We start from the raw sequence: 27,846 nt of genomic DNA, 5'->3' as shown, positions 1-27,846 counted from the left end.
TTATTAATTGATACCGTGACGGGGTGCTACATTATCAGTATGTCAATATCAGTAGTTAATATAATTTCAGTATTTGTTCGACTGTCCTCGCTTTTGATTGATACTTTGTTAGGAACTCTTTCAATCTATTCGTTATTGACCTTTACTCTGCAGTACCATTTTAACAGGAAAACGAATCCAGATTTTTAATAATTTATCGGTAGGTATTTTATATCAGTAAGTTTCTCCGTGTAACCTTTTCTAAAATAGGTGTAAAATCTGTGTTCTCTATTAAGAGTTTCGAATAATATTGTCATCTAACATTCTTAGAACCTTGAACTTCGTTTTCAGTTTTAATTTATCTCCATTATTTATAACTGTCTATAATTTATGACTTTCATGTTAATTTTATTTTTGTTTTTCATACTAGAAAACATTAACTGGATAACATTCGTTAACAGGAGTTTTAAAATACACACAATATTTATTTCATATTATTTGCGCTCACTTCTAAATAATTAATAGTCCCATTAGTGATGCGTTTTTGAATTAAGATACAAAGTATTCTGTTATTTGGTCTCAATTTGGATTGAAGGATATCTCTTAAAAATATATTTTTTTAATAGAGTTCGTTTTGAAAGGTTTTATCCAACACTTTGCGGAAATTTTATGAAAATATTTACTTCTTTTATAATGATTTATTTTTGGGGTGCTATGCCGTGTTGAGCTACCTCCTTATTTAGCCAACGTATCGGACATCATTACATCAGGGTAGATGTGTAATCTGATGATGGACACTGTAATTGTATACGAAACGTTGGCCAAAGAAGCAGACATCATAACTACTTCTTATTTAGCCGCTTTCTACCTAAAAATCTTGTATTAGGTAGGTATTTACTATCAGGATTATAACATAAAGAATGATTCTATGTAATAAGGGGACAACGCTGTGGGTAAATACGAACGTTCAATGCTATCCAGCCTCTCTTATTCATCACCTATTGCCCGAGGTATTATTTGTGTTAATTACTGTATATTGACTAATTCACAAAGGTAGAGATATTAAAATTAAATATTTAAAATGATTCCTCCGTCACTGACGAAGGCCAGGGTTGAGTCGGGTCCAGCCGCTGGGCTCGCCGGTTCACGGGTCGACTCAAGCTTCGAACAAGGCGGCCAGCGCGACTGCCAAGCAACAGCAATGAACCGGGCACATGGAGGGCAGCAACTGACAGTACAAAAACAGCGGGCAACAAACAGTGAGCAGTGGGCACTTCTAGGAAAGAATAAGATAGCAATAGTATATACAGTAGAAGCGACAAAGTTTGCTCCAATTTTGGTTCTTAAATTTTTTTTTTGCATTAGATATTTAAATGTAATTGCATTAAATTTACATTTTTTTACAATATACAATAAACTGTTTTTAATGCAGTTCCGCTGAGCTGATTCCTGGCTGCAGTCTGCAAGTTGAAGATTCCCTAGATGATGGTCTCTTTTCGATAAGAATGAAATAACTTGACAAAACAGTATTTATTTTTAAAACAGTTTTCAAGCGGAGCAAAGTTACCCCTTGTGGTGCGAAGTAAGCAAGTTTTGCGGTACTCGGTGAGTCTTGCACCGACACCGGCCAGCCCGGGAGCGGGGGGCGGGGGCGGTGGGCGGGACGGACCGGTAGCTCCGGGCTAACCAATTATAGTAGTCTACCGGCAAGAATGCCGAGCCAGGGTGAGCCAACAAACACCGCAAACAAGAGCCGAATTCACCTTTATTTATTGGAAGTTCATTGCGATCTGTCCAATTTATTGTTTATTGGAAGTTTCTTGAGATTAACTGATTTTGTTTTTTTTTTTGAAATTTAGCTTGGAATTCCCAAATTTATTGTTTATTTGAAGTTTCTTGAGATTTATCGAATTAGTTCTTATTTTGAAATTTTACTTAGATCGCTCGATCTGTTTAATGGATGTTTCATGGTTAAACGAATTTGTTCTTTTTTCGAAATTTTGCTTAAATTCGATAGAATTTATTGTTTATTTAAAGATTTTCGAGTTTAACCGAATTTTTTTTGTAATTTTGCCATTGACCAAATTTATTATTATTTGGAAATTTTTTGAGGTAAATCGATTTATTAACTTGCTGATGATGGATGTTTAGAGAACTTGAATGTTAGAATAATATATATTAATTTAGACTTTATCGTTTTGAACTCTCCGAAGTAACTGTTGGTATTTTATATAAGGAAATGAATATTTAATGTCGACCATGCTGTTTTCTCGAGTTCAATTCACTAAATCAATATGTTTTATGGGAATAAATACAACGTAAATAGCTATTAAAACGATGAATTAATATTGCAGATGACTATTTCAAATAAAATTTGCTACCGAGAAGTGTCTTTTGCTTTTATAAATTTCAAGTTGCATTTTTTTAAATAATTATCGTAAATAAATGTTGTAATTGTGCTAAAGCGGCGTTTTGGCAAAGTACTTCAATATGACAGCCTTTTTCTATGAAAATATCGGTTGGTAGTGCAAGTGTTTATGGAAAACTAATGTAAGCATTTTAAATGGCTCGTAAATTCTACAATGCAATGAAATAACAATACATAGAGTGAAATGCATCCTTCAATGAGATATGCGATACACATCGTTTAAAAATGTATACATTTTTTAATATGGCTAATTTATGTATAGTGATTAGATCTTACTAGTCAGGTACTTTGAAATTTGGGCTCACCATCCTTACTCTAGCTTCAAAAAAATATTTAGATAATTTTTCATAATAATCGACAAACACATTAACTGTCACCTACCATACATCAAAGCTACCCACTTTAAAATTCTCAACATTACCACGCACCCCAAATCGCGTTAGCATATTTTTATAAAATCTGTGCGCGTTTCTGCCTCTCTTACCAGGCTCGAGTAATTGAGCCCACCTGTCTGAGTAATGACTGACCGCTGGTTTTGACTTATGTACCCTCAGATAGGTTATCTCTAAACTCTCCGAGATGACTGTAATCTGTGGGGCCTGAGGCCACGGCTGCTCCGTGGACCGGGAGGCTGGGGCTTGTATCTGTATTGACCAGGTGAACCTGCGCCTGTATTGAACTCGTACTCTATATTCTATATCTGTATTCTATAGGTAATAAAACCATATTATAATATTGGCCAAATGAACCTACTTTATATACTTTGTATAACCAGATAATATTTATGTATTGACCAGTTGAATCTGTGTTGAACTGAATACTCTACATCTTCTGCATTATATAGATAATAGGTATAACCAGATAATATTTATGTATTGACCATTTGAATCTGTGTTGAACTGAATACTCTACATCTTCTGCATTCTATAGATAATAGGTATAACCAGATAATATTTATGTATTGACCAGTTGAATCTGTGTTGAACTAAATGCTCTACATCTTCTGCATTATATAGATAATAGGTATAACCAGATAATATTTATGTATTGACCAGTTGAATCTGTGTTGAACTGAATACTCTACATCTGTATGCAAAGAAAAATGAGTATTACTGATTTATTAAAATTCTGTTAAAAAGGTAATGGCAGACCATTTCTTAATAAACTATTAGTATTTTTATAATATTTTAGAACACGTGTTCATGCAGCTGTGTTTATCCTGTTATTATATAATGGCAAAATGAGAAAACATTATTATATATCTTTATATGAAAATCGGTCAATTTATTCGTTAAAGGCTTGCAGTCCCGTTTTTAACAGGAAAATCTATAATTTGATGAGATTTTTAATAAATTAGCTTTTTTTATATATAAGAAAGTTTTCCGTGTATTCCGTACATAGTAATAATAATATAACAGGTAATACACATAAAAAAAATGGCGCATCCGATTTATTGTTAAATGATGCTAGACACTGTAATGCTGTTCGAAACGTTGCGCTTTGACTAAAGAAGGAGGTAGCGCAACACGGCGTAATACCCCAGAAATGAATCACTATCAATTCAAACTTGTTGATTATTATTGACCTATCTGGGACCTAGGAGTCGAAAGCTCTTATGTAATGTTGCCATATCTGCATTATTCCAAATAGGTGTAGTTTACACTTTTGTTTGTTTTAATTATTTTAGGCTGATTATTAATGATAATAACTAATACTTAATAATAAATTAAATAAATTTACCTCTGAACATCAGTCGAATAACGTAATTTATGTGGATATTTAGGGGTTCCTAGTCTAATAAAGTCTTTAAAAATTACAAACCAAGCAAAATTATTAGCCTGTTTTGTGTGAAAATTAAGGAAAATAATGGTTCGAATGAAGCATCAATAACTGGTGTATGAACATAATTATTAACTAATGGCTTTAACTACTAGCATACTAGGCTTTGCGTGAGTAAAGTTCATTATTAAAGCATAAAAATGCGTATAGTTTTTAAGCACGTCTTTATTTAAATTCACAGTAACTTTTGATTAAAAACTCGCTAAAAATTGAGCTACAAATTGTGGAGCTTTTTTGCAAAGAGAAATATGTATCTAAAAAAATTAAAATTACATGATAATCTACGAATTGAAATTCAATTGACTGTTGGACATGATTCAATATATATAAAATTAAATTAATTTGTAAAAAAACATATTTATTTAAAAATAAGTAGATGATTGCGAGTTTTGACATATGAGAAATATCAACATATATAAAAAAATCACAAAGCGAATATTGTTTTTGAATTTATGTTTTAAAGTACCTACTTACACAATATTTAAACCCAATGAAACGGCAAAACACAGTACTAGGCAAATGGTTTTCATTTGATTTCGCACATGAATTTCTACAATAATAATAATTTTTTTGAATTTATTTCATCGCAACCCTGAAACTTGTCGCATATCATTTAAAAGTCTTGTATTTTTTCAACACTTTTCTAACTCCATGATATAATTTTTTCAAAATTAAATTTAAAGTCTATTTACCATTTACAAAACTACTTGCTGGATACGGGAGATTGTTTGCTAATTTACGTGTAAACGATTTTAAAAACGTATATCCGGTTGTCGAAATCATCCGAAAATTTTATTTTTTTCTTCTTCTTTAGAGACCTCGGGTATCACCAAACACCGTGGCCTTATTTTTATTTGAGTTTTTTTCGGCATCCAATAAAATATCTTTATCATGGGCACTCGTGCGTGCTGTGAGATTCATTGATACATTTCGGCCCGACATTTTGTTATTTTTAATACGTACAAATAATAATAATCGTGAACATGTCAAACGTTATAATAATCTTCATATCTTTTATTATTACAATCTAATAAAAGAGCGTACATAAATAGTATATTCATTATCGTAATTAATATAGGCTTCAATTCTATAATATTTTATAGAGGGCACTAAAATTATAAGTTACGGGATATTTAACTTGATCTCTACAAATACTAAATTCAAGGGGTGTTTTTCGCCGTTTTCGTCTATGATGATGATGTGTAGATCGTAATTTTGAGGAAAGTATGAAGAAATAAATTTTGACAGTTGTTTTTTTTTAATAATAAACTAATGTTTATAAGACAAGGTTCTTATGCGTTGTACAAAGGATAATAAATTATTATAAGCAATAAAAAATAAAGTTGATTGTTTACAGATGGAAAAAAATATAATAAGCATTAATTGTTAAATGAAGAACTAGTACAAATGAATGTTTGGCGGTTTAGAAATAAGCCGACGTGGCTCAGTGGTCCAGAGCGTCTGACCGGACATCAGAAGGCGCGGGTTCAATTCCCGTCGGCGGCATTTATTTTTTCTAGGGAGATATTTTCAATTTGTATTGATATTACAGGCGACTAATTATTGCTTATAATAATTTATTATCTTTTGATAATTGTGTTTTTAAGACATAGGAAAGATATTGTGAACATTTAATACGCATAAACGAGTTTCATAAACTCAGTTTTATGAAATACTGTTATTGTTTTTGGTATGATACAACAACATATTAATAATTTTGCAGGCCTTTGTAAAATACTATCACTTCAATAAATTTCTACCAATATAAATTACCCACTTGCTCTCACCATTTCATAAACACATCAACTTTAGAACCTACCTAACTGAGAAACTTGAGTAAAAACAAAAAAAGTACAGTTTTATCTGAACGCCAAAAATATTTGAAAACCTCGAATCTCAATCGGTACCTAACTGTCATTGCTAATTATTTCAGGTGTCTGGAAATGATAATAAATACGCTCTTTCTAAAAATAGCATTTAATCAAAAAATTTTCGTCACCCATTTGAAACGCCTGTTTTTGTTGTTCAAATAAATCATCTCTTCATCTATTTATTTACAATCACCCAGCGCGTCTATTTATACTATCTCCGCTTAATTCACCATCCTATTCAAATCACAGTTAAACAGTGGCGTAATGTGATTTTTCTTTAAATTTTCAAGGTTTTTCAAAAATATAAATCTACTTGTGTAAAGCCGAAAAGATTCACTTTACATTGAAAAAAGCTTTTGGGAAGCCTCTTTCGAAGTGTTTACGGTTCTAAACATACAAATACGCTCTATTTGTTCTAGAAAATCGGATATAAGTTCTTTGTACGCCATTGCAAATAATCGGTTTTCAATTTCTTACTAGATTTTTCCCACAATGTTTATTGACTTCTTTTCAACCTTTATTAAGCTCCTTTTCAATTTTCCTGAAGTTATTATTTCTTGAGTTATTCAGTTCATTTCTTGTTCATCGCTCGGATGATCTCAAATTACCCAAACCGTTTGAAGTGAATTGACTTGATGACACTGTAGTGAATGAATTTCACACCTGTGTTTTTCTAGATGGTTGAATGAATGAATGAATGAAATCGTAGTTTAATTGACGTTGCGTGCTGATGAACACAGACCCATTAAGTAGGACTGCTTTGTGTAGAGGCACTATGCGCGAAGGGTTGGACAAGCCTAAAGTAACATATTTCCCAATGACTTGTAACTCGTAGTAATTTAATCCCCGTTCTACTCATAAATATACCTAATTTTGAAAGGAAAAACATTAAGGAAAATAATTTTGGAATAACTTATGTATCTCGTACGTCTTCTTCAACGGAAGCGATCTTTCCAACATGCCATTGATATTCTGGGTGTAACTCTAAATGACCAGCTCAGGCACGGAGTCTCCATTGAAGCCATAGTCAAGTAAGTCTTTCGGAAGCTGGACGTACTGTACTTTACTGTATTTAACTAGCGACATTTTTCTTTTTTCACTATGGTATCAGGTTATAATGTATTGTCAGGTTATTCGTAACCCGCGGACATTTGTCTTTATTAAAAAAAAACTACGTATGGGCAAAATTGTACCTTTTAACAATATTATGTTTTTAAAGAAAGACAAACATTTCCGGGTTGCGAATAATCCGACAATATTTGAAAATCTCATACTAAAACCACCGTGAGTAGAAATGTTGCTTATGTCATGATAAAGGACTTGCCAAGCCAAGGAATTGAACTCACCATGCGGTGTTAACTCAGCCACTAACCTAACCTACAACATTGTTCATGAAACAATCGTTTTAATATCAATAATACACTTTATAACGAATAATTAACTTATTACTTCGTACGTGTTTGTTTGTTTGAGATAAATCACAGGTGTTGAAAGTTCGCACTCTGCAGAGTATATAAATATTCGCCTTCGTTGCCTGTAACCATAATTCATCTGGGATTAACTCCGCGCAGAGTATTACAAATGATATATTACATCGAAGCTATTCTCTTTTTATACATTTTATAATGTGCCATATTTTTATGGACCATTGAAGGTGTAGTGTGCTTTGTTAGGATTCTCACTTCATCATGGTGGTGATAATATAAGTTTGTTTATTGAACAAGATATTAATAATATACCTTATGAATCTTTATATTTCTGCTTAAGTATTTTAGAAGTAGGTAAGTTTTGTTAAACCGAATATTATGTAAGTCCCTTGTTGGTATATTTTGTAAACGTTTATGAGAATTTTACTGCCTGAAGTCTGATGTCAATCAGTCGGATTAGAATCAACTTAAGTACAATTCTCCCGTCTTTAACCCATATTAAAATATTTATGTGCTTACAAGCTATTGAAAGAACACAAAATAAATACATGCGTTTTTCAGCATTTTTTTAAACTACAACATTCTTGTAAATTAAATGTATATGCTTAAATTGTCTGACTGAAGGATTTTCAACGACTTGTCATTTCTAAACGTACGTTTGATAGTCGAGAATTGCTTGCATTGATAATCTTTCGGATTCCACTACATAATGCTAAAAGTCGGGATTTATTTTAGTTCAGAAATTCTGGGACTAACTACCACATGTATTCCTCATTGCCCAGAATTCTTATGGAGGGAAAAAATTATGCCGAGTCAGTGGACATCTTCATTTTATCACTTAGCAATTACAAAAGATTGTTACTGAGGTAGTTCAGTTATAATTATAATTATTATTTGAACTATTCATTTGTAAAACCCCCCCAAAAAGAGCGTAAATAAAACAGAAAAAATACGTTTTAAATGATTTGGTTATTATTAAACATACCTAAAATCATTATTTTCTCTTTGGGATCTTTCACCAGACCCGTTCTAGAGAGCATCTTCTAATCTGGAAGCGTAGTGTAAATAGTGTATTGTTGAATGAACTATTCGCCCAATTGCTTTGTTCCATGAAGGAAGTTTAAAGTTTTCAGATTTAAACACATTTATTTATACCGCACGTTTTGAACCCCGCTAATAACGCACGTATTATTCGACGCCTTGACATTAAATTAATTTATTTAACTTTAATGTCCCTGACAGGATCCTTACAATACGAAACCATTCTACCAAACGCGTGACACTGCAAATCTTAACTTGTCGGCACCAAAGTGTATCAGGTTTCGCAATTAAGTTATTCAATTTCAAATATAGTGCTAGCCTAGGCACTATATCATTTCACCCTCTTGACAAATTGTCCATTACAAGGGGCCCTGTGCTCGGATTGTAGAGTTTTCTTTGTTTATGGTAGACATCTAACCTGTACCCGGTATCTGGTACCTATATCCATGGTCCCGCCTATTGATTTACGAGCGAGTATTATTTCAAGTAATGGCGTAGCGATTGTCAATAAATTTTCCTTTTATACCGGCTCATGTCTTGATCCTTGCGGGTGCCCGAGTGTAATGCCGTAAAATACCGCCTTAGTGCGATTTAAGAATGCACGAAAACACTTAAGTGCGGTGTACTTAAGGTAAGTCCCATGAGCGTTGTTCTTTAGTACGGCCTATATCAAGCCCAATCACGTAAATCAGAGTGCGATTGCTGCCTCTTCTTTCTCAATTTTTATTATTTTTTTTTATATTAGAATCATACCTTCATCATATCTAAATGATTCATGTAATCAACTAATTTTATCGTGTTCTTTTAAACACTTTGGGGTGCATAAATTCAATGGTAATTGAAGCATGCATCTTCAACCCCTCAAGCTAATTTGTTCGCTTTTGGAAACAGTTCGTACGGTCTCATGAAAATCGTTGTCTCCTGTCATTGTGAGAAATATGATCTAAACGGTGTGAGAAAGAGACAACACCACGGTTTATATTCAAATTTAGAATAAATATGAAACCAAAGGTTCCGACCACAAATTGATTGACTTTTTCTCATTCTGATGAAAAAACGTAAGGTGAGCCATTTAATATTTGCGTTTCAAATATTAATACTTCAAAAATTCTATGTTCATTTCTAATAAAGAAATTTGATTACCTATCAAACGCAGTTTTTAGTTTTCGTATACGTTCTGAAATATATTCAATTTTATTGCAAATCAGAAATATACATGAATTCTGACAGAAATTTCAGAGGCCTGAGGGGTGAAGTAAATAATGTTAATTTGCTGAACGTTAGAACGTTTGTCTAACTTTAAAGACATCAGCGGTGTGAAGTCATGTTTCACACCTATACAAATTTAGGGTCTAGGCATATGTAAGAAACCCAATGAAACGTGATTCTAACGTCATACGAATATTATTCCGCATTTTGAAGGTATTTAGAATTCAGGAAATTATTTGCATATTATCTAGAATCTTTACTATTGTTTTATCTTCTGATACGCAAAACTTTTAACATATTACACCATTTATTATAATTTCCTCAATATTCTAAATAACATCCTGGAAAAGAGGCTTTCTTACGTACAGTGGTACATCAGATCCACATCTCGTAGATCGCATCTCATGTCGGCTCTAATAATCCGTGTCGGCCGGTGATATTATCTTCGGATATCCAGATCTACAGATAGATATGGCAGCTGTGGTACAGGAATCATTTATCTTAATGTTACGCCCAGTTTAAAAGTAAGCACACATTCATGGACACTTATTACATTTGACTACCCACTTAAAATTGACCTGTCGACTAACTGACCTGTTGAAATTGCTGCGGAAAGTTAAAACATGGTTATATGTTCCGTTGGAGTTATTTGATTTCATTATAGTTCCTAGAGAAGCAGTATTTTTTTCTATCGGTCAAACATTGCACCGAAAAATCTGTAATCAGGTTAGGTTAGGTTCCCTTTGGATCCGACCAACTGATATTTACAAAATATTACCCGGCTTCTAAGGGTTCATCCAAAATATAATACCAAGTGAAAATACTCAAAGGGCGGTTATGAAAGATCAATAGTTACAACCACTGTAGTATTTTGGGTTTTAAAATACAGAAAATGGCCTAGTGTCTTTTCTCGCAGATCAGCTTTTATATTTTTATGTGAAACCGCATAAGAGTCCCAACTGCTTCCAACCTTCTGAAGTCAGTGAGTCTATGGTATCACCTAATTTGAGTATGTTAAGAAGATGAAGGGTAGAAGGGACGGGAAGGATATGGGAAAGAGGAAGGTGGGGAAATATCTGGTCACCAAACACGGCCGAAGTCATTTCAAGCAACGTTTCAATTCTGAATGGTGGTCTTACCCTAGGGTGATACCCTAGGGTGATGATGGAGTATCTTTCACCCTGGAATGTGACGAAAATATACCATATATTATTTTTAATGAGTTATTTGTGCAAAAACACAAACTAAACAAATAAATTTTCCTTGCGCAAGCCGGAATGAGAACCCGCGACCTCTGGCTTGCTAGTCGAGGGCCTTACCAATCGACCACGGAGGACGTCAACTCATTTTGTATTATGTTCTATTTTAAGTATGAATTATTTTTGATGAACTAGATTCTCTTTAGTACAAGGGAAAGAAACATTCAGTTTGTATTTTTTTAATTATATTAACACCGCCCTTGAGATGATTTTTCACGAAAACGGCGCTATTTAAATATGCCCAATATCAATATTATTAAAAAACTAAGACTGCTAAGTATACGGAAGACAAAATGTTTTGTTTTAGTGTTAATACAGTCCGTGAAAGCAGTCCTGCGTCCTGAGGCCATCCAGAGCGTGGGCCCTGCCACCTCAATACAAATGGTGGTCGCGTGGTTGGATCACCCATAAATTACCTGGATATAATGTGATATGAAATAATAACGTTGCTTTTGATATATTACACGGTAAATGCCAATGTTATTTGACAGGAGATATCCTCTCGTGACGCGGATCTATCGGGCAGTCTCGGGCAAAGCCGGACATGCCTTACAGCATTGGTCACGGTTCCCGCCAAACAGAATTTCAGATACCATTTTTAGATATACGTCAAATTTGCTTTTTTAGAATGATTTTAAGAATGGTTTGACAGTGTTCAAAGGCGAAAGCCGTGTGCTTAATAATTACCTCACAAAGGTTACAAATTTTATCTTGTTGGCTTTACTTAGAAGATTAATTCCGTTGATCATAGTTTAAAATGAGTAAATGCCATTCTGTTTTGCCACTCACTAATTTTCTTATACGGTTTTGTTAACGATTTTATCTACCATCATGAAAAATACAGAGCTTTTTTTGGAAATGTATATACTTCAATGTCTTTTCTAACAGAGGGAAAAATCTCAGTAAAATCTAAGCAAGTAAAATTGAATAAAATGACGCTATATGACTGTTTTGTAAAACGAAAAATTCATATTGTGGATCTTGTAAGAAGCCAGGAAGCGGACTACTACTAGGCCGGTAGGATATATACATATTTATAAATTAACCTACTTGTTCGTAATCCTTGCTGCTAAATTCGTTTCTTTATTCACGGAACTTGGTTTATAGCAGATACTTTCTAATAATAAAGTATTTTACAATAAATATTTTCCAGACAATAAAAGAAACATAAAATCAACCGTTTATACTTCTTTTTTAAACATTAACTACATTGCAATCAGAAAATTTCAACCCATTAAAATTCACAAGGAAATTTGCAACATTGCTGTAGTCACAATATTGTTTTAAAAATAAATTGATAAGAATTCGATTTGACGTGAACTTGCGATAGTTACCTACATCTGTTGAACTATTGATAAAACAACATTGTAGTTATTTTAAAAAGGCCAGATGATTTTGTATGTCTCCGGGAGTTCGAATTATTATAAAATATTTTGATTTCACGGTGTTTGGTTCGAATTATTACTCTGTATTCCTATTCACCACGTAGATGTGTACGTGATTCTACAGAAATCATCGGTTCGAGTCTTTTCCCGTTAGAGCCTTCGTTAGTTTCACTGTGCAAGCATACGGTATCATTTTTATGATAAGAAAATTAACGTCTTAATGCGTACCGTTTGGCCAATTGAAATAAATATGTAAATAATTATAATTACAGTGGCGATTTTGAGGTCAGTGTCCACCACTCAAATTACCTACAAAATAGGTGAAAAACAAAACAAAATCACAGCGAATATTCAAGTAAATACGATTTCTGTTTTTAGACATTAGCCGATAGCCCGGTATGTAGGATATGGGACATATTGACTTTTTCTATAAGGATGGAATGAATATTCAATATTATTAAGGATAACTTATAGAAGCTTATAAACCTTATAATATTACATTTAACTAGTAGAGTTACAGTCCCGGAAAGACTTGGGGATTTGGTTTCGAATCCCAGTTTCGAACGTTACCTTTAATTAGTTAATTTCTCTGTTTCATATTTTCACTAAGAATTTGTTGATATTATCTTCGTTAATGATCAATTTAATACTACATTAAGGTACACAAGATTAAATAAGTTATCCCTTATAAAGTTGTCATTTCTCTGGGTTTATCTCTTCAGATTATGCCGTTATTTGATAGTTCGAGCTACGTAGCACAGATGGCGTAGTTATTTTATTTTAGATACCATACCTATCGAGTTCTTACCTATTTGTTTATTTTATCAGGTTCACGAGTAGGTATTAGGAAGTTTCTCCTAGCTTGTATACAGTTCATTAACCAAGTTGGTCCGTTTGAACCGCGTCCGATACTGAAACACTTGCTAGATATCAATCAGTACAAATACCCCTCCCATCATCTTTCGTATAATGAACTGGTCCATTCCCCGCCCACAGCTTCCAGCGGAAGGCAGCGAGCAGACGAGACGACTCGAGACACGTCTCTCGACCTTCCGAAGCCTGTTATTACCCGGACCAGTTACTCTTGCCACTCTTGTAATTATTATTATGGCCGGGAGATGGAGCATGATAGAGTCTCTCCTGTACCTAAATCTGTATTATAAATATCTATAGTCTGCAGCGCGGCAGCAGCGGTTCCTCACGAAATTAAGATTTGACCTCAGCCTTCTGGGTAGGAGGCTGCGCGCTGTGCGTAGGGTGTTTTGGAAATAATCCATCAACGAGAAATTGTTTAGAACCTGTTTGTGGAATACTTTAACCAACTACTTACTACACGCATGCCGCAACTATCACGCAATCTCTTTAATACGCTATGTTACTTACTACTTGCTTAATATAAATATAAAATATTACATTGTATTAAAATAGAATGGAAAAGCTAACATCTCATAATATACTCGGTTTTCGCAAACTCGTAGTACAAGCTGAATAATAGCGAATCTTCATCACTGAGAACCCAGAAACACTTTAGTTAGTACTGTGCATTTAAAAAAAAAAAAGAAAATAAAATATTTGTAATAAGCATTTACTTTGTGGCTCGTCATAATTTACAATAAAAGATATAAATTTGTTTTAGACCACTTTAATTTTAATTGTACTCTACCGGTTTCGGAAACACCCTTCCTTCGTCATATTCGTAATATTCTCCTGACGAAGGAAGGGTGCTTCCGAAACCAGTAGAGTAAAATTAAAATTAAAGTGGTCTAAAACAAATGTATATCTTTTATTGTAAAAAATAAAATGTTGGCCCAAGCTAGGGCGCATTTTAAAAGACATTAAACTGCTGATACTAGCCACCGATTTTTATTAAGTTGTTTTGAATGTATAACTATATAAATATTATATAGTTTATACATATTTATATATGTATATATATTTAAAAGCCTTTAACGAACGTAAATAAATAAATAACAAATTACTTTACTCGAAAACGAAAGCTCAAATCCAAAAAAGATGTGTGACCAAACCGACTCCAATATGATGTAGATTCACCGCTTGTATTACAAAAACTTACAAATGAGAGGAAGGTTGGGAAGTACCTGGTTATTCAGATCTGGCCACTTAACATGACTATTGCAATTCAAGCAAAGTTTCGTTTCTGAATGGTAATCTTTCACCGCGGCGTTACATCGATATTTAGTATATACGACTATGTAAAATTTCATTCTTTATAATAAAACTAATTATATCTGTCAATCTTTTTTGGTATTTAAAAAGTAGGTGAGAAACTTATATTAGAACTGTAATTAACCATTAGAACGTGTTAAAGGTTAAAATGCTTCAATGGTTTGACAGCCCATAGTCTAATAAATGCTGGTTGCTTTTTGGATTGTAGCTCTTCCTCCTTTCAAAGTTTCAATGCACAATTAATCTAACCTGATGATGGACACCTCAAGACTATCAGAAACGATAACCCAAGATGGTGTACGAAACACAATATGGCAAAACATTAAATTGATATATTTATGTTGTTCAGCTCGAATGTAAAAAAGTTATAAATTATACCTAAGCGAAATGTTAACACTAAGGACGGGTTGTTTCGGAGGATTTGAACAATTCATCAAATTTCAATGTTGATTTCCGGGTTCTGTGAAAGTCCTATTCAAGTTCTGTTATTATATCAGCATAGGGTAGTTGCTTGACAGAACTGAAATAAAAACAAATCTTTCACAGAACCTGAAAATTAACTTTGAAATTTGAAGAATTGTTCAAATTCTCCGAAACAACCCGTCCTTAAAGTTGTATGGATATTTTCAAAACGGTATACATGGGTCGAATTGGACCTGAATTCAATTACGTAGTTTAAAAATTTTATTGGATAGTTAAATTTCGAATTAAAATTTATTTAAATATTATATTTTACACCAAGTGATAAATTTATTTAATAATAAATTTATTTACACGATGAACCTGTGTTTAAGACGACATATTTTTATTAATATGGACTAAAATGAAGACATCTAGGAAAAAAAATCACATTTTTTTTAAAGTAAATAGAATTAGAGAAAAAATAACAATAATCCTTTTTCTTGATTTATACTTTATCGATATAAGAAAAAAAAAATTGAATGTGAGCTAAAACTTTAGAAAAAATAGAAACACTTTGCACGCATATAATGTTAGTTTTATTATCCTTTTTTGAGTGAAAAAGTAATATTACCGGCTGTTTTTCTAATGTTTTCGTTTGATCAACCTGATGCACCGATCAGCCAAGTTGTTTATTGAGTAAAGCTCTATTAGCCTGATTCCAACCATTTTTGTCATTGATCATCTTGAGTGTCCCCGCCCACTTTCATACATAATATAATGACATCGAAGTGAAAACATTCTATGTTAAATTAGTACACATCATTTGTTTTAAATATTTCAATACATTAAATATCATTTTATTTTTTTTAAAGAAACACATGTAAATATATAAAAAATAAAGCCTTGGCTTGACTTTTACTAATATAGCAAAAGTATATTAGTACATTTGACGTTTCTCCTCCGCGAAAAAAAGTAAAATTTTCAGTTTGTTTAAAACTAATCCTTTGCTGAGCCGAGGTTAATCCAGTTGTTTGGCTCCTCTAGCTTCATCGATTCAGTTGTGCATGAGGAGTATTGAGCCAAAGTTTGGCTCAACAGTTGATCAATAGGATTGGGAACAATGACCTTATAAGTATCTGATACGTGAGAGAACTTAACTCCAAAAATAACAGTTGACAATGGACACGCGTGCATTTACTTTGCAGTGTGCTGTGGCATTCTGTGCAACTGAGGCATACTGACTGGGCACGGGGTGTGTGAATATCAAACGTCTCAAAGTCGATCATAGGTTTGTCGGGTATGTTCGACCCATGTATACCAGTTCAGTGTTACGAGAAGTGATCACCATAATAATTAATGGTTTCGTATGACCACCCGCAATATTTACGTGTGTCAAATATTATTCATGCAAATAATAAATTACCCGCAAAATTATGAGTCGTTTCAATGGCTTATTACCAAAAGACCACGAATGGAAGTATGTGCGTGAATAATTTCTCTTAAAATAAATCTTGAAATATTTTGCATGTTGTTTTCAAGATGATATATAGTTTTTTTGAGCTGACACATGATTAGCTACTTTCACATTCATGTTCTCATGAAATTATGTAAATCTTTTTTTATGTTTTAGAGTCATACTTTAACCATCCATTTATCAGCAGCACATATATTACGATGGTCCAATTACATCTCTCATCTATTTGGGAGACAAAAAATGGTGCAAATAATTAAAGCAGTTTTAAGGCCATTAGGTAATGAGTACCTACTTACTTGTTTTTTTAAAGTCATTAATATACGTGAACCTAATTAGTTCTGCAATTGCAAAACACTTTAATGAATGGCAGTTTTTATCGCTGAAAAACATTTGTGGAAGATTTTTAATACTTGTATACCGACACACATTATTTGACGCCCACAACTAGATGTTTAACCGAACTATTTCGTGAATATATTTAAACCAAATTTCAAAATTTCCCCTCGGGCTTGCTTTAACGATTTTGGTATTTTCAAATTGATTGCCTTTTTAACGAGTTGTAAAAGGAAACAATTATTGGTAGATATTCAAAAGTGAACATCTTTGATTTAATGTCCGTTTTCCTGCAAACTATTCTCACATAAATTTCAAATCTATTTAATAAATAAACATCTAACAAATGGTTTTCTTAAAATTTACAAATATTAATAATGGAACTATGCAAACTCATGGTAAAAGCTGCAAAGGTTTGCGTGTTGTGCTTTTATTATGCATTTCAATTCAGGGTTTCTTTAATTTTCATTAATATAAAACGGGAAATATCAAACACTCTGTAATATCATTGATATTAGTATATGAGATAACCCCTAGATGGCACCAGTTTAACTGATAGGTTACCTGTAGATGGCGCTGCTGTCGAGGATAAAAGGATAATAAATAAAGTGGCAACCTCAAGGTCGAGGTCCAGATTATTCCAACCGCCTGCTAGTTAAGTCCATTTTCAATCTATCACTATTAAGTCCAAAATGTTTTGTAAGAAAACCCCGGAGGTACAATACACTCAAATGGGAAACAGCATTTTTTTAGCATGAAAAACGTTTACTCTTGTGAAAATATTCTCAATTATCTTATTACGATACATCTCTGATAAGTGTTAGTATTAAGTCCAAATTAATATTTTTGTAGGTAATTGTCTCATTTTTTATGTATTAGATTTATGGCGACATCTCCATGGTTAATGAAGTTCGGGTTTTTAATCTTTATAAAAAATCGTACTTAAACTATAATATAAATAAAACGTAACGGCATTCACCTTGAACTTGTGAGATATCACACCGGTAGTCGCAATTACTTCAAAAGGTAAAATAAACTCATTAATTATGCTCTTCCATGTAGTAAATTACCAAACCAAGGCAGCTGCTAGGATCTAAACTTCGGCCCCGCAGTAGTTCTGCTTCTTTCAAAATACCGAAATCTTTTGGACCCGCCATGTTTATACAGTCCGTCAACAAAATCTAGAAATTTAATCAAATGGATGAAAAATAGGCTATGTTTTGTTTCCGAATCTGATATGTTTACTGGACGGTAAAGACATCAAAAACCAAATAATTTTCTTAACGTTTTTATTTTCTTTTTAAATTGAGTGCGATCTTTTTCCACGTAGTTTTTATTTTATTTTAATATTTGCTTATTTGATATGTAGGTTTATACATCAAAACAAGTTCACATATTAAATATTACAATACCAGAAATGAACATTTCAAATACTCGCTTGTAACTAGATTACATGAAAGTAGGTACAAGAAGGTTATACTATCGTATCATTTCAATCAATACTATTTTATACTTAGTCTACCTATACTTGAATATTATATTTTGTATGTACTTTATATATATATCTTCTACTTTTATAACATTCCAGAGCTTGTATTAATTTAATTTCTTTTGTCGTCATTTTACGAGCAAATGCCACAGATAATTGTTAGTTGAAAAAAATATATTTCTAGTATTTGATTATGTTTGTATACTGTGACATGCAACTATAATTTATGGTATATTCATACCATTGATATTAAATAAATAAATAAATTTCCTAATCTTTTCAGAAATTACCACTTAATTCTTTAAATGTTCAAAAACACCATTTGAGATTTATGTGAAAAATATACACTTCATCGAAATGCCTTTTTAAAGTTATATTATTTTTCCTTTCAATCATCTTGGTGTTGCCATTCAAAAGTAAGTATTTATTGACAAACTGTACCTAATACTGAGATCTTGTGGACACGCGGTCGTGATGTAAGTCCCATCGTATGGTCCCACCGTATCAGAGTTCAAATCACTGCCGGTTCCTCAGAAGCGAACAGTTATTAGTAGGGGGGGAGGTAAAAAAAACGTATAGTTTCCTCTCAGTAATAAATATACCGTGAATTATTTCCCGGCACTAGAATGGTTAATTGGTCTCTGTCACGTTCTGACTTATAATGAAAAGCGTAAATCCATTGGTATTGGAAACATAGGTGGCCCTTATTATTTATTCCGTTAATTAAAAAAAAATTAACTTATCATCACTTAGGACGGGTTTTTTCGGAGAATTTGAACAATTCTTCAAATTTCAAAGTTATTTTTCAAGTTCTGTGAAAGATTTTTTCAAGTTCTGTTATAATTTCAGTTTTTTCAAGCAACTAGCCTATAATGATATAATGACAAAACTTGAATAGGACTTTCACAGAACCCGTAAATGAACGTTGAAATTTGTTGAATTGTTAAAATTCTCCGAAACAACCCGTCCTTAATGACCATCGCAGGTTAGGTACTGGTGAGAGGTTAGGAATCTGCACGTTTTTTCTTGGAACACACTCCATGCTTCAAATTCATACATCAACTCTTACTTGCGCTTCTGCTGTATCTGTTGTATTACTCATTTGACTTGCTTGATAGTGGCATGTCTTCCCAGGCGGCTCCGAATTCTTCCACCCACTTGCATGTTATTATACGATGTCGCATAAGTATTGTTTCTAAATACAGCAAACATGCATATTACAAATACTAAATCTCTGGATCAAAAAAAATCCAACAAGCAACTACGAATACAAAATTTGGAATAAAAAACTGATATTTTATTATGGTACTAAACTCTACAACATAATCCCACTCTCATTAAAAAAAATACACAATTATAACATTTAAAACATAAATAACAAACTGAACGCAAGATACAGGTATATCAGAAATAGTAAAAAGACTGACACGAAATAAAGACCAAACAGGAACCACACTATAGCATCTAACACACAATGCAATGTAATTTATAATTATTCTTTCAGTAACTACATATTATTCACATACTTAAATATGATTAATTGATATTAAAATAATTATTATTTAGTTAGAGCTACGGGTATATCTTGACTCAACTTTTTTTCTATTTGCACAGCTTCGGTTACGTTAGGTTATGTTAGGTTGGGTTAAATTATGTAAGGTTACGTTTACGGATTATTATAAAAATTCCATTCGGCATTTGAATTTGAATAACGAGCGTTATATTATGACATATTAAATAGTCAACAACAGCAGTAATATTTAAACTTCTTGTAGGGCACACCTAGTGGTTCCCATACCACTGTTACCTTTTGAGATGTACGAGAAATTACCGGGCGGAGATATATGACGGTATCCCCCCGACTCCGGAGCCGATATATTTCCCCGGCTACTGAAATGTCCGGCTACCAGTTAGTTCTCCGGCTACTCCGGCAGTTCTTAGTGAGGGTTTGTTCTGTATCGAGTAGCCACGGCAGTGGCTTGTGGAATATTGTGCCTAAGGGGCAGGCCATATGGACCCCGTATATATATTGTATTTTACATAACATTATGTAAATTGTGTATGCATTCATATGAATAATTGTTTTTCAGTGCTATATTGACTGATTAATACATTTTTTCTAAACTTTCAAGCTCATTAAATTTTCAAAATTAACATATTTTATAGCGATTTTAATAACAAACTCGAGGTATATTTTCAAACTATTTTTCGCTTTCACGTGTTAGCGATAAGCCTATTTTGATAAATTTTTAGTAAATATATATTAATAAATATTAAATTTATTACATACAATTTTTCTATGTTTGAAATGTCCCCAAAAACTCTTTTAAAAAGGTTCCTACGTATTAGAAAAGTTACTGTAATCTTCTGTCTATCTGTTTATATAAAGAATAGTGTCTGTAGCGGACAGCACGTATTTAATTTGTATACAGTTTTATTCCGAGATTGTTAATATTTAAGAGAAAGGTCACCGTTTACATTAGATTTCAAAAAACTCTATGTAAAGCTAGTGTAATATATATGAAACCATCCTAAATTAAAAAAAAAACAAAATGTAGATTGTTATCACTAACCTATTGACAGACTGCTGTCTAGCAGTTTATCGTAACTGTAATAAGTAAAATTTAAAAAAATATATAAAGGAATATGTGAAAAAACACTGTAGCTTTGTTTCGGGAAATAAAATTAATATCTAATAACGAGAACAAACAAATCAACAAATTAAATTTTAAACAAACAATAAAACCTTTTAATTGCAACCACAATCTGGTTCAGACTCTTCTCTTTGATTTTCAATTACGATTGTTACTATTTACCTGCATTTTAATTACATTTCTGAAGTTCGGACCTCACACCTTCAGCTACGGGAAAAATTCGGAGTCACGTATTCTAATGGTCAGGGAACTGGTCTACCTTAAGAATTATTATTTCGTAGCAATAATCTATAATATTATTGCGCTAAGGTCTGTACGTGCTCCCATCGCCGGCTTAGTTACCTACCCTCCTAATTGCGCTGTATCCACTGTTTGTACCTTCCGACTCTCTCTAGTTCAAATTGCTTATTTTTCATCTCGGCATTATATTGTTTATGGTTAGTCTTTCGAGTAAATAATAAATAATTATTAATATAGCTGAGTCGTGCACGAGATACTCGCGTCGGCACTACAGGCTGTAATTAAACATGGTCGAACACAACAATTCGACTTATAAAACACTGTACGTAGCTACGTAGTTTTTTTTATGATCCAGTGCGAGGATGGTCACGTGGGCAGCTCCCGTAGTCGCTCCCGATCGATAGAGGCGATTAGAATGAGTTATTTAAGTGTTTAGAGAAGGGGAACGGGAAGATGGCTGTTTCATTGACCCGTGGTATAAGCGGGGTATACATATTTTTTTTATGTAAATACCGCACAAGAGTCCCAACTGCTCCCAACCCTCTGAAGCCAGTGAGTTGCTGTGGCATATGTTGTATATGTTGTATATTCAAAAATTGAATTGAATACAGAAATCTGACAACACAACATTCCAATTTTTTTTAAATGTGCAATAAAAAAATGTTATTTTTTAAAAACTTCTAAGCTTTTAATAAAAATGACGTCACTAAATTAATAAATAAACTCTCATGAACTTTACAGATGGAACATAAGCTATGCTAATTGAATGTATATTTATATGACTCAGAGCATTCAATGCTTACAAAGTTTTATAAGACATTTCAATTTTCTTTTTTTTTCGATGTAGGCAATAATATAATGTGTATATTAAATAATTTAAATAATTAGGTGGCGAATGTTTCAGTTTTCATATACCTATATTGCTGTACAGTTATCGTAAATCATTAAATTGTGTTTATTAATTATTACGGCTTCCCGAACTTCCTGGCTTGCCTATTCCAAGTACTCAGATAGAGGTGTATATATTGTTTATATGCGTGAGGATGCGTCATATGGGTGTATGTATACATGTGTTGTTATATGTATATAGGTATGTCTGCTGCTATATACACATGTGTGCTTGCATGCACACATATTAAAAATTATATATAGAATTATGTACATTTTTACAATCTAATGCTAATTTACTTCTTTCTCCTTTCTAATTTCTATCTTCTACTTTTTATTACAATTTTTCCAAAATTTTAGCTTCATCTATAGTTACAAATTTCATATGTTTACACTAGATTTCATATTTCATACAAAGTAATTACACTCAATTGGTCACCATGAAACAGGCAGCCGCCTAGTATGGTTATTCATTATATCTACTTTGTGTAAATTTCAAAATAATGTAACATGTATTAAATAAATAAATAAAATAAATAAATGCTATTTTTTCTTTATTCTTGTTTCAATATCTTAACCTATTTTTTCTTATTTCAGATGTTCCGTGAGCAGCGAATAGATGGAGCAGGACTGCCCCTCCTGACCGAAGACCATCTCACCGGCCTGCTGCGCATGAAACTGGGGCCTGCCCTAAAGTTGCGCGCACTCTTGTCCTCCCGCCTTGGATCCTGCGCGCACTGCAGACCCGCGCCCCCGACACCAGCCCCCGTGGCCCCCGGGCCCTGGAAGTCTCCAGCCCCCGCCTCCCCAGTGCCTAAGTCTGAGCGACCCCCGAGCGCCAACAGCGAAGAAAGCTAGTCCATGGAATTGCGAACTATTCAATACTTTTAGCATTTTGTTTAGTCTTGGTCCAGTCCTAATTTCTTTTTCTTTAACTTTGGACTATTTTCGTTAACTTTACTTATTTTTTCTTCAAACCCTCATTATTATCGCAATTTTGTAATTTTTACATCTTTCTGGTCGTAATCATTTATTTTACTTAAAAAAAAAAGAGTGGCCAAAACTACCAACCCTGTGGAACTCCATAGTTACTTATTTTGTTTGGGTTTTTAACAAATAGTAATATCTTGTTATTTTTGTATGATTTTTCGTTGTTTTCGTAATAACCTAATTTTGTAATAATCACCATGTTTCATTTTCTCGTAATAACAGTGGCCAAAACTATCGAACCTGTGGGACTCCACAGCCAATTTAAAATTTATTTTATTGCGTTCATTTAAAATGTAGAAGCTTCTCGAATAAACAATGTCAGTTAAATACTACAAATTGTAAACATAATATTAATTATTATGATTCGCTACCCGGTTTCGGTACAACCCTGCCTTCGTCATGGCAATATAAATATATTATCCATGTTTAATTTACGTAATCTGTCCTGACAAAGACAAAGACGCTCTTGTGTTGAAACCTGTTTGGGTATTTATCTGAAAATATGGTTATGTGCATTACACAAATTTACAGTGTTTTATCAGATACAAAATATATTACTAATTAACTTTATTAATTTAAACTCTACAATACCCACGTATTTGAAAACATTGCAAAATTCCAGAATTTTATACGAACTATCAATTTTTACAACTTACCCTTACAATACTACTTACAACCTTAGAACCGTATAAATGATTATTTAAAAAAAATATATGTTGACCTTCCGCCGCGTCTTTCGAAAACATTTAATAAAAAATCAAATTAACTATTTTCTAACCAATTGAAAAAAATGTTTTAAGCCTTCACTCACTTGCTTAAACATTTCTTTATTTTTTCTTATAATGGCTCGATGCATGGGTAAATTAATTTGCCCGTATTTCGTGATCATTTTTTTCTCATACATATTTTAGTATCAGAGTGGTATTTTGTAAGAAATTGTAATAGGACTTTCTTTTAATACTAATAACACTAGCTGAATTTTCCGATGTTTACCCAGTTACACGTTAACAGTGACCTCCATCTTATTTTTAAGATCAAATGTGCAAAATTTCATCAGATTCGGAATAAAACTGTAGATTTGTATACAAATAAATTCTACGCCGTCCGCCCGGTATCCGCCACGCGGCCGCCTGCCCGCCCGACACGGTGCACAGACGCTCTCCTTTATATAAATGGAGAGATAAATAAAAGATAGACAGATGAATTAATTCAGGTCTTTCAACTACTTCATAACGTTCATGAAGTGACACAAGTAAACAGTTAAAAATATAACTGGTTTTCTTTCTAAAACCTTATTGATGCCCTCATACCTACAAACAGTTTCTCTTTAATATAATAATTACTGATTATCGTTTTTAATCGTGAGTATAGTTTATTCCTCTTTTTTTGCATTTATTCAGATTAAGTCTGTATTACGAAAACTTTTTTCAATGATAATATCTTATATTTTTATTTCAATTGAGTGTTTTCTTAGTATCTTATTCAATTGAAGACACCATTAAACATAGGCAACTCAAATAACAAATAAACAACATTGACTGGCAGCTGTCTCGTGGAGGCTTTTGCCTTTGTTTTTTGTAATAATATTACTGCATTCTTAAAATCACCACCTGTCGCTTCCTTAATTAATTAATCTGTATCATTTATAAATACGTATTTTTAATGTATAATTTTGTACATCTGTTTATTTTTATTATTTTTAAAACCGATTTTAATTGTTAAATAATATTTTTACAAGATGTTGGTAAAATGATGTAAATAAACCGATACAGCTTTATTACACTATCTTTCAACATAAAAAATGTGTTGATTCGTTGAATATGGTTGAAAATTGAAAGATACCAAAAATATGATTAGATTGTTAAGATGTATTGTAAAACTTTTAAGTCTTCCTAAAATATTGATATTTTGCTTTGTAATATTAATTGATTATTATTATTAAGAAGTATTCTAACTTTTATCTTTAGTGTTATTATTAGTGTTCTTCGCAACGCAAATCTTAAAGTAAATTGTTCCTAATTTCAAGTTTACTCGTGTATTTAAATCTTAACGAAAAAAAATCTTAATGTTATTTTAAATGTAAACTTTTGTTGTACTTAATTCTATAAAAGAAGTATACGATTTATTTGTTTTAATTTTTATTTGAAACAGCAACAGCGTTTTTAAATGTTGTTTTCTTAAGTCTTAAAAGCGTTGTAACATTATTATTTTTTTAAATTTGTCGGCTATTTAAATGTATACAATTTGAGACTTTTTAAAACTTCGGTATCATTTACCTTGGTAGCCAAACTGAAAATATTATTTTAATGTAAATAATGGTCAATACTTATATTTTTTAAATACGGTTAGTGTATATAACTCCAGTGTTATATATGTTTTGTGTATTATGTTATTGTAATACTTCGATTACGACCTTTAGCGACCTGAACCTTTCGAATTAATTATTTATCACCTGCGTTCACTGCTTTACACATTTTATTTAGCTAAATAATTTATATACACCAAACAGTGTCTTAAATTAGTCAACATAAAGTTAATTTTATTGTAGTTTTGCTCAAACGTCCATAAAATACATTTTAACTTGTCGTTATATAAAATATTATATGTTTACTAGATAAATTTAAAAAATAATAATCTCCTTAAATATGTATACCACTTACACGCGAAAATTTTAAATTTCATATAATTTTTCGTAATTATTGTCCATCCAATCTAATCAACAACCACGTTTTAACTCGTTTTGAAGTTTGAGTTATCAGAGTAATAAAAATCATCTATGTAAACTTACAAGAACTCATTATGAAGCACAGTTTCCAGTGTAAATGTCTCTCAAATCTTTCAGGAAAGTATCCTGAAAGGTTCGCGTCTTGGATAAAATAAATAAACCTTCCTGCCAACAGATGTCTCTTTATAAAATCTGAACAAATGACTGTTGATAAAATGTTGTTGAATATTATGCGTGTTATACTTGGTTTTAAAGGCGGTGTACTTAATATTTCGATTGATATTTACAATTATATAAACCTTCTTGTTTTAATACAGTATTATTAATAATCGTTCACACAAAACCACATATTTTATTTTGTACCTCAATGTAAGAATTCATACTTCATTAAAAAGAAATATATATTCATGTAATAAACGCACTTTAATGAGTAATAATTTAAAAAAAAATGATATCAAACCTTCAAATTATACATAATTTTAAACAATTTAAAATGTGTCTCTTTAACTGCTTTTTGTTTGTAGATGATTATAAATATTTTTTATAAATTATAAATACATTTTGTGTGTACACAGGTTGTTTCTGATTTAATTAATAATTATTATTGAAGCATTTCAGGTATTTATATTTCTCAATAAAATCTTGTGATTTAAATTAAAACTGTTTTAATTTCCCTGTTGCTGGAGTTGTTATAAATTCTTCCTGGCACACAGACCCCCAAAGACGAACCCACTTACTAAAAAACATGTTTTAAATTATACACAACCGATAAAAAAGCATTTATGGTATTTTATAATATGTGTAAAATTTAAAACACGTTTCTTATTACGGCCTTTAATGAATAATTATGTGTGTATTCAAAGTGAAACGAATTAAACGGCTTTACGTTGTACACAAGCATATTACCGTACTATGTTGGTTGTATAACATTTGTGGAGTCCTTTTTTTATGTTAGAGGTGTCCCCTTATTATGGCGGATTGATCATCGATGAATGCTTTTTAACTTTAACTGGTATATATGAGACTGATAAAATTTACCCAAACTATTTAGTGAATTGTGTTTTCAATCCTTTTAAAAAACGTATTTCATTTTAAATATCAGTTTTCTACGTTTTATAGAATTTTACTGCAGCCGTAAAAAATGTACACCAAGAAATTACTAAAATTAATAGTTTATCAATTCTTACCACCTTCGTGCTTAATAAAGATCCTACACGAAGTCTTCCATTTTCAAACGTAAAGGATTATTTTTGACATTCACAAGAGACATTTAGCTTAGTAGCTTAATTATTCTACCTTTCAGCAAGTCCATGTAGAAAATCTATGGGACTTGAATGAATTTCTAGAATTTTTTTTTCTGAATACAAAACTTCACTCGAAAGCATTGTGTATATTTGTACATTGTGCGTAAAGATTGTAATCGATATACGTTATCATAGTGGGTGTATGTCGCACGATAAGAGTTGATGCGAACAATAACACATACCTTCTCGGGAATGTGTGTGGGTGTAAGCGTACACCCGACACTGTCCATTCTGACTTCAGTTTTACTTACGCATTCTTATTGTCATTAGAGAGAAATGTATATCACGAATAATAAGCGATCATCAAATTATAGTAATCATTTTTTTAGAGTTATCCTAAAAGTTTTCAAAAAGGAGCATGGGTACCGCCAGCCGGGGAATCTTTCATGGGATTACCAACACCTCTGCCATAGGTCGCTTAAGTGGTTCAATGTGGTAACTTAGCAGGGGTGCCTAGGTTCAAGGGGTGAAGTTTGTATCTTGGCGGCGGATGCATCTTCCAGCAACTGCTTGGTGAGTCAGTTCGGGGAAATGCCGGTTGATTGATCATCCTTGACCTCTCCAGAGGGTAGTGAGAGGGATAACTTCTTAAATCCGTCTCTCCTGAACACGCCGATTTCTAAATTCCTAACCACCCCTCATACCTTTTTTCCTCTAAGAACTTCCTTTTCCTTAAAAATATCTTCTACACAGCAGCCACGAAAATGACATAGAACCTGAGG

General features: G+C 32.4%; 1 protein-coding gene across 2 annotated transcripts in view; it reads left to right on the top strand.

Moving 5' to 3' along the window:
- Samuel (SAM-motif ubiquitously expressed punctatedly localized protein) overlaps positions 1 to 24,981 on the top strand; it is a 186,759-nt gene extending 161,778 nt beyond the window's left edge. For both annotated transcript variants that reach the window (XM_089636229.1, XM_089636228.1), the window contains one exon: positions 22,703 to 24,981. In XM_089636229.1, coding sequence (XP_089492355.1) covers positions 22,703 to 22,963 — 261 coding nt within the window. In that variant the 3' untranslated portion in view covers positions 22,964 to 24,981. The remainder of the gene's footprint in view (positions 1 to 22,702) is intronic.
- The last annotated feature ends 2,865 nt before the right edge of the window (positions 24,982 to 27,846 follow it).

This window comes from Hesperophylax consimilis, chromosome 10 (genome assembly GCF_061612785.1).
Source record: "Hesperophylax consimilis isolate HC1 chromosome 10, BYU_Hcon_1.0, whole genome shotgun sequence".
NCBI lineage: Eukaryota > Metazoa > Arthropoda > Insecta > Trichoptera > Limnephilidae > Hesperophylax > Hesperophylax consimilis.
This window is presented reverse-complemented; position numbering and strand designations above follow the sequence as displayed.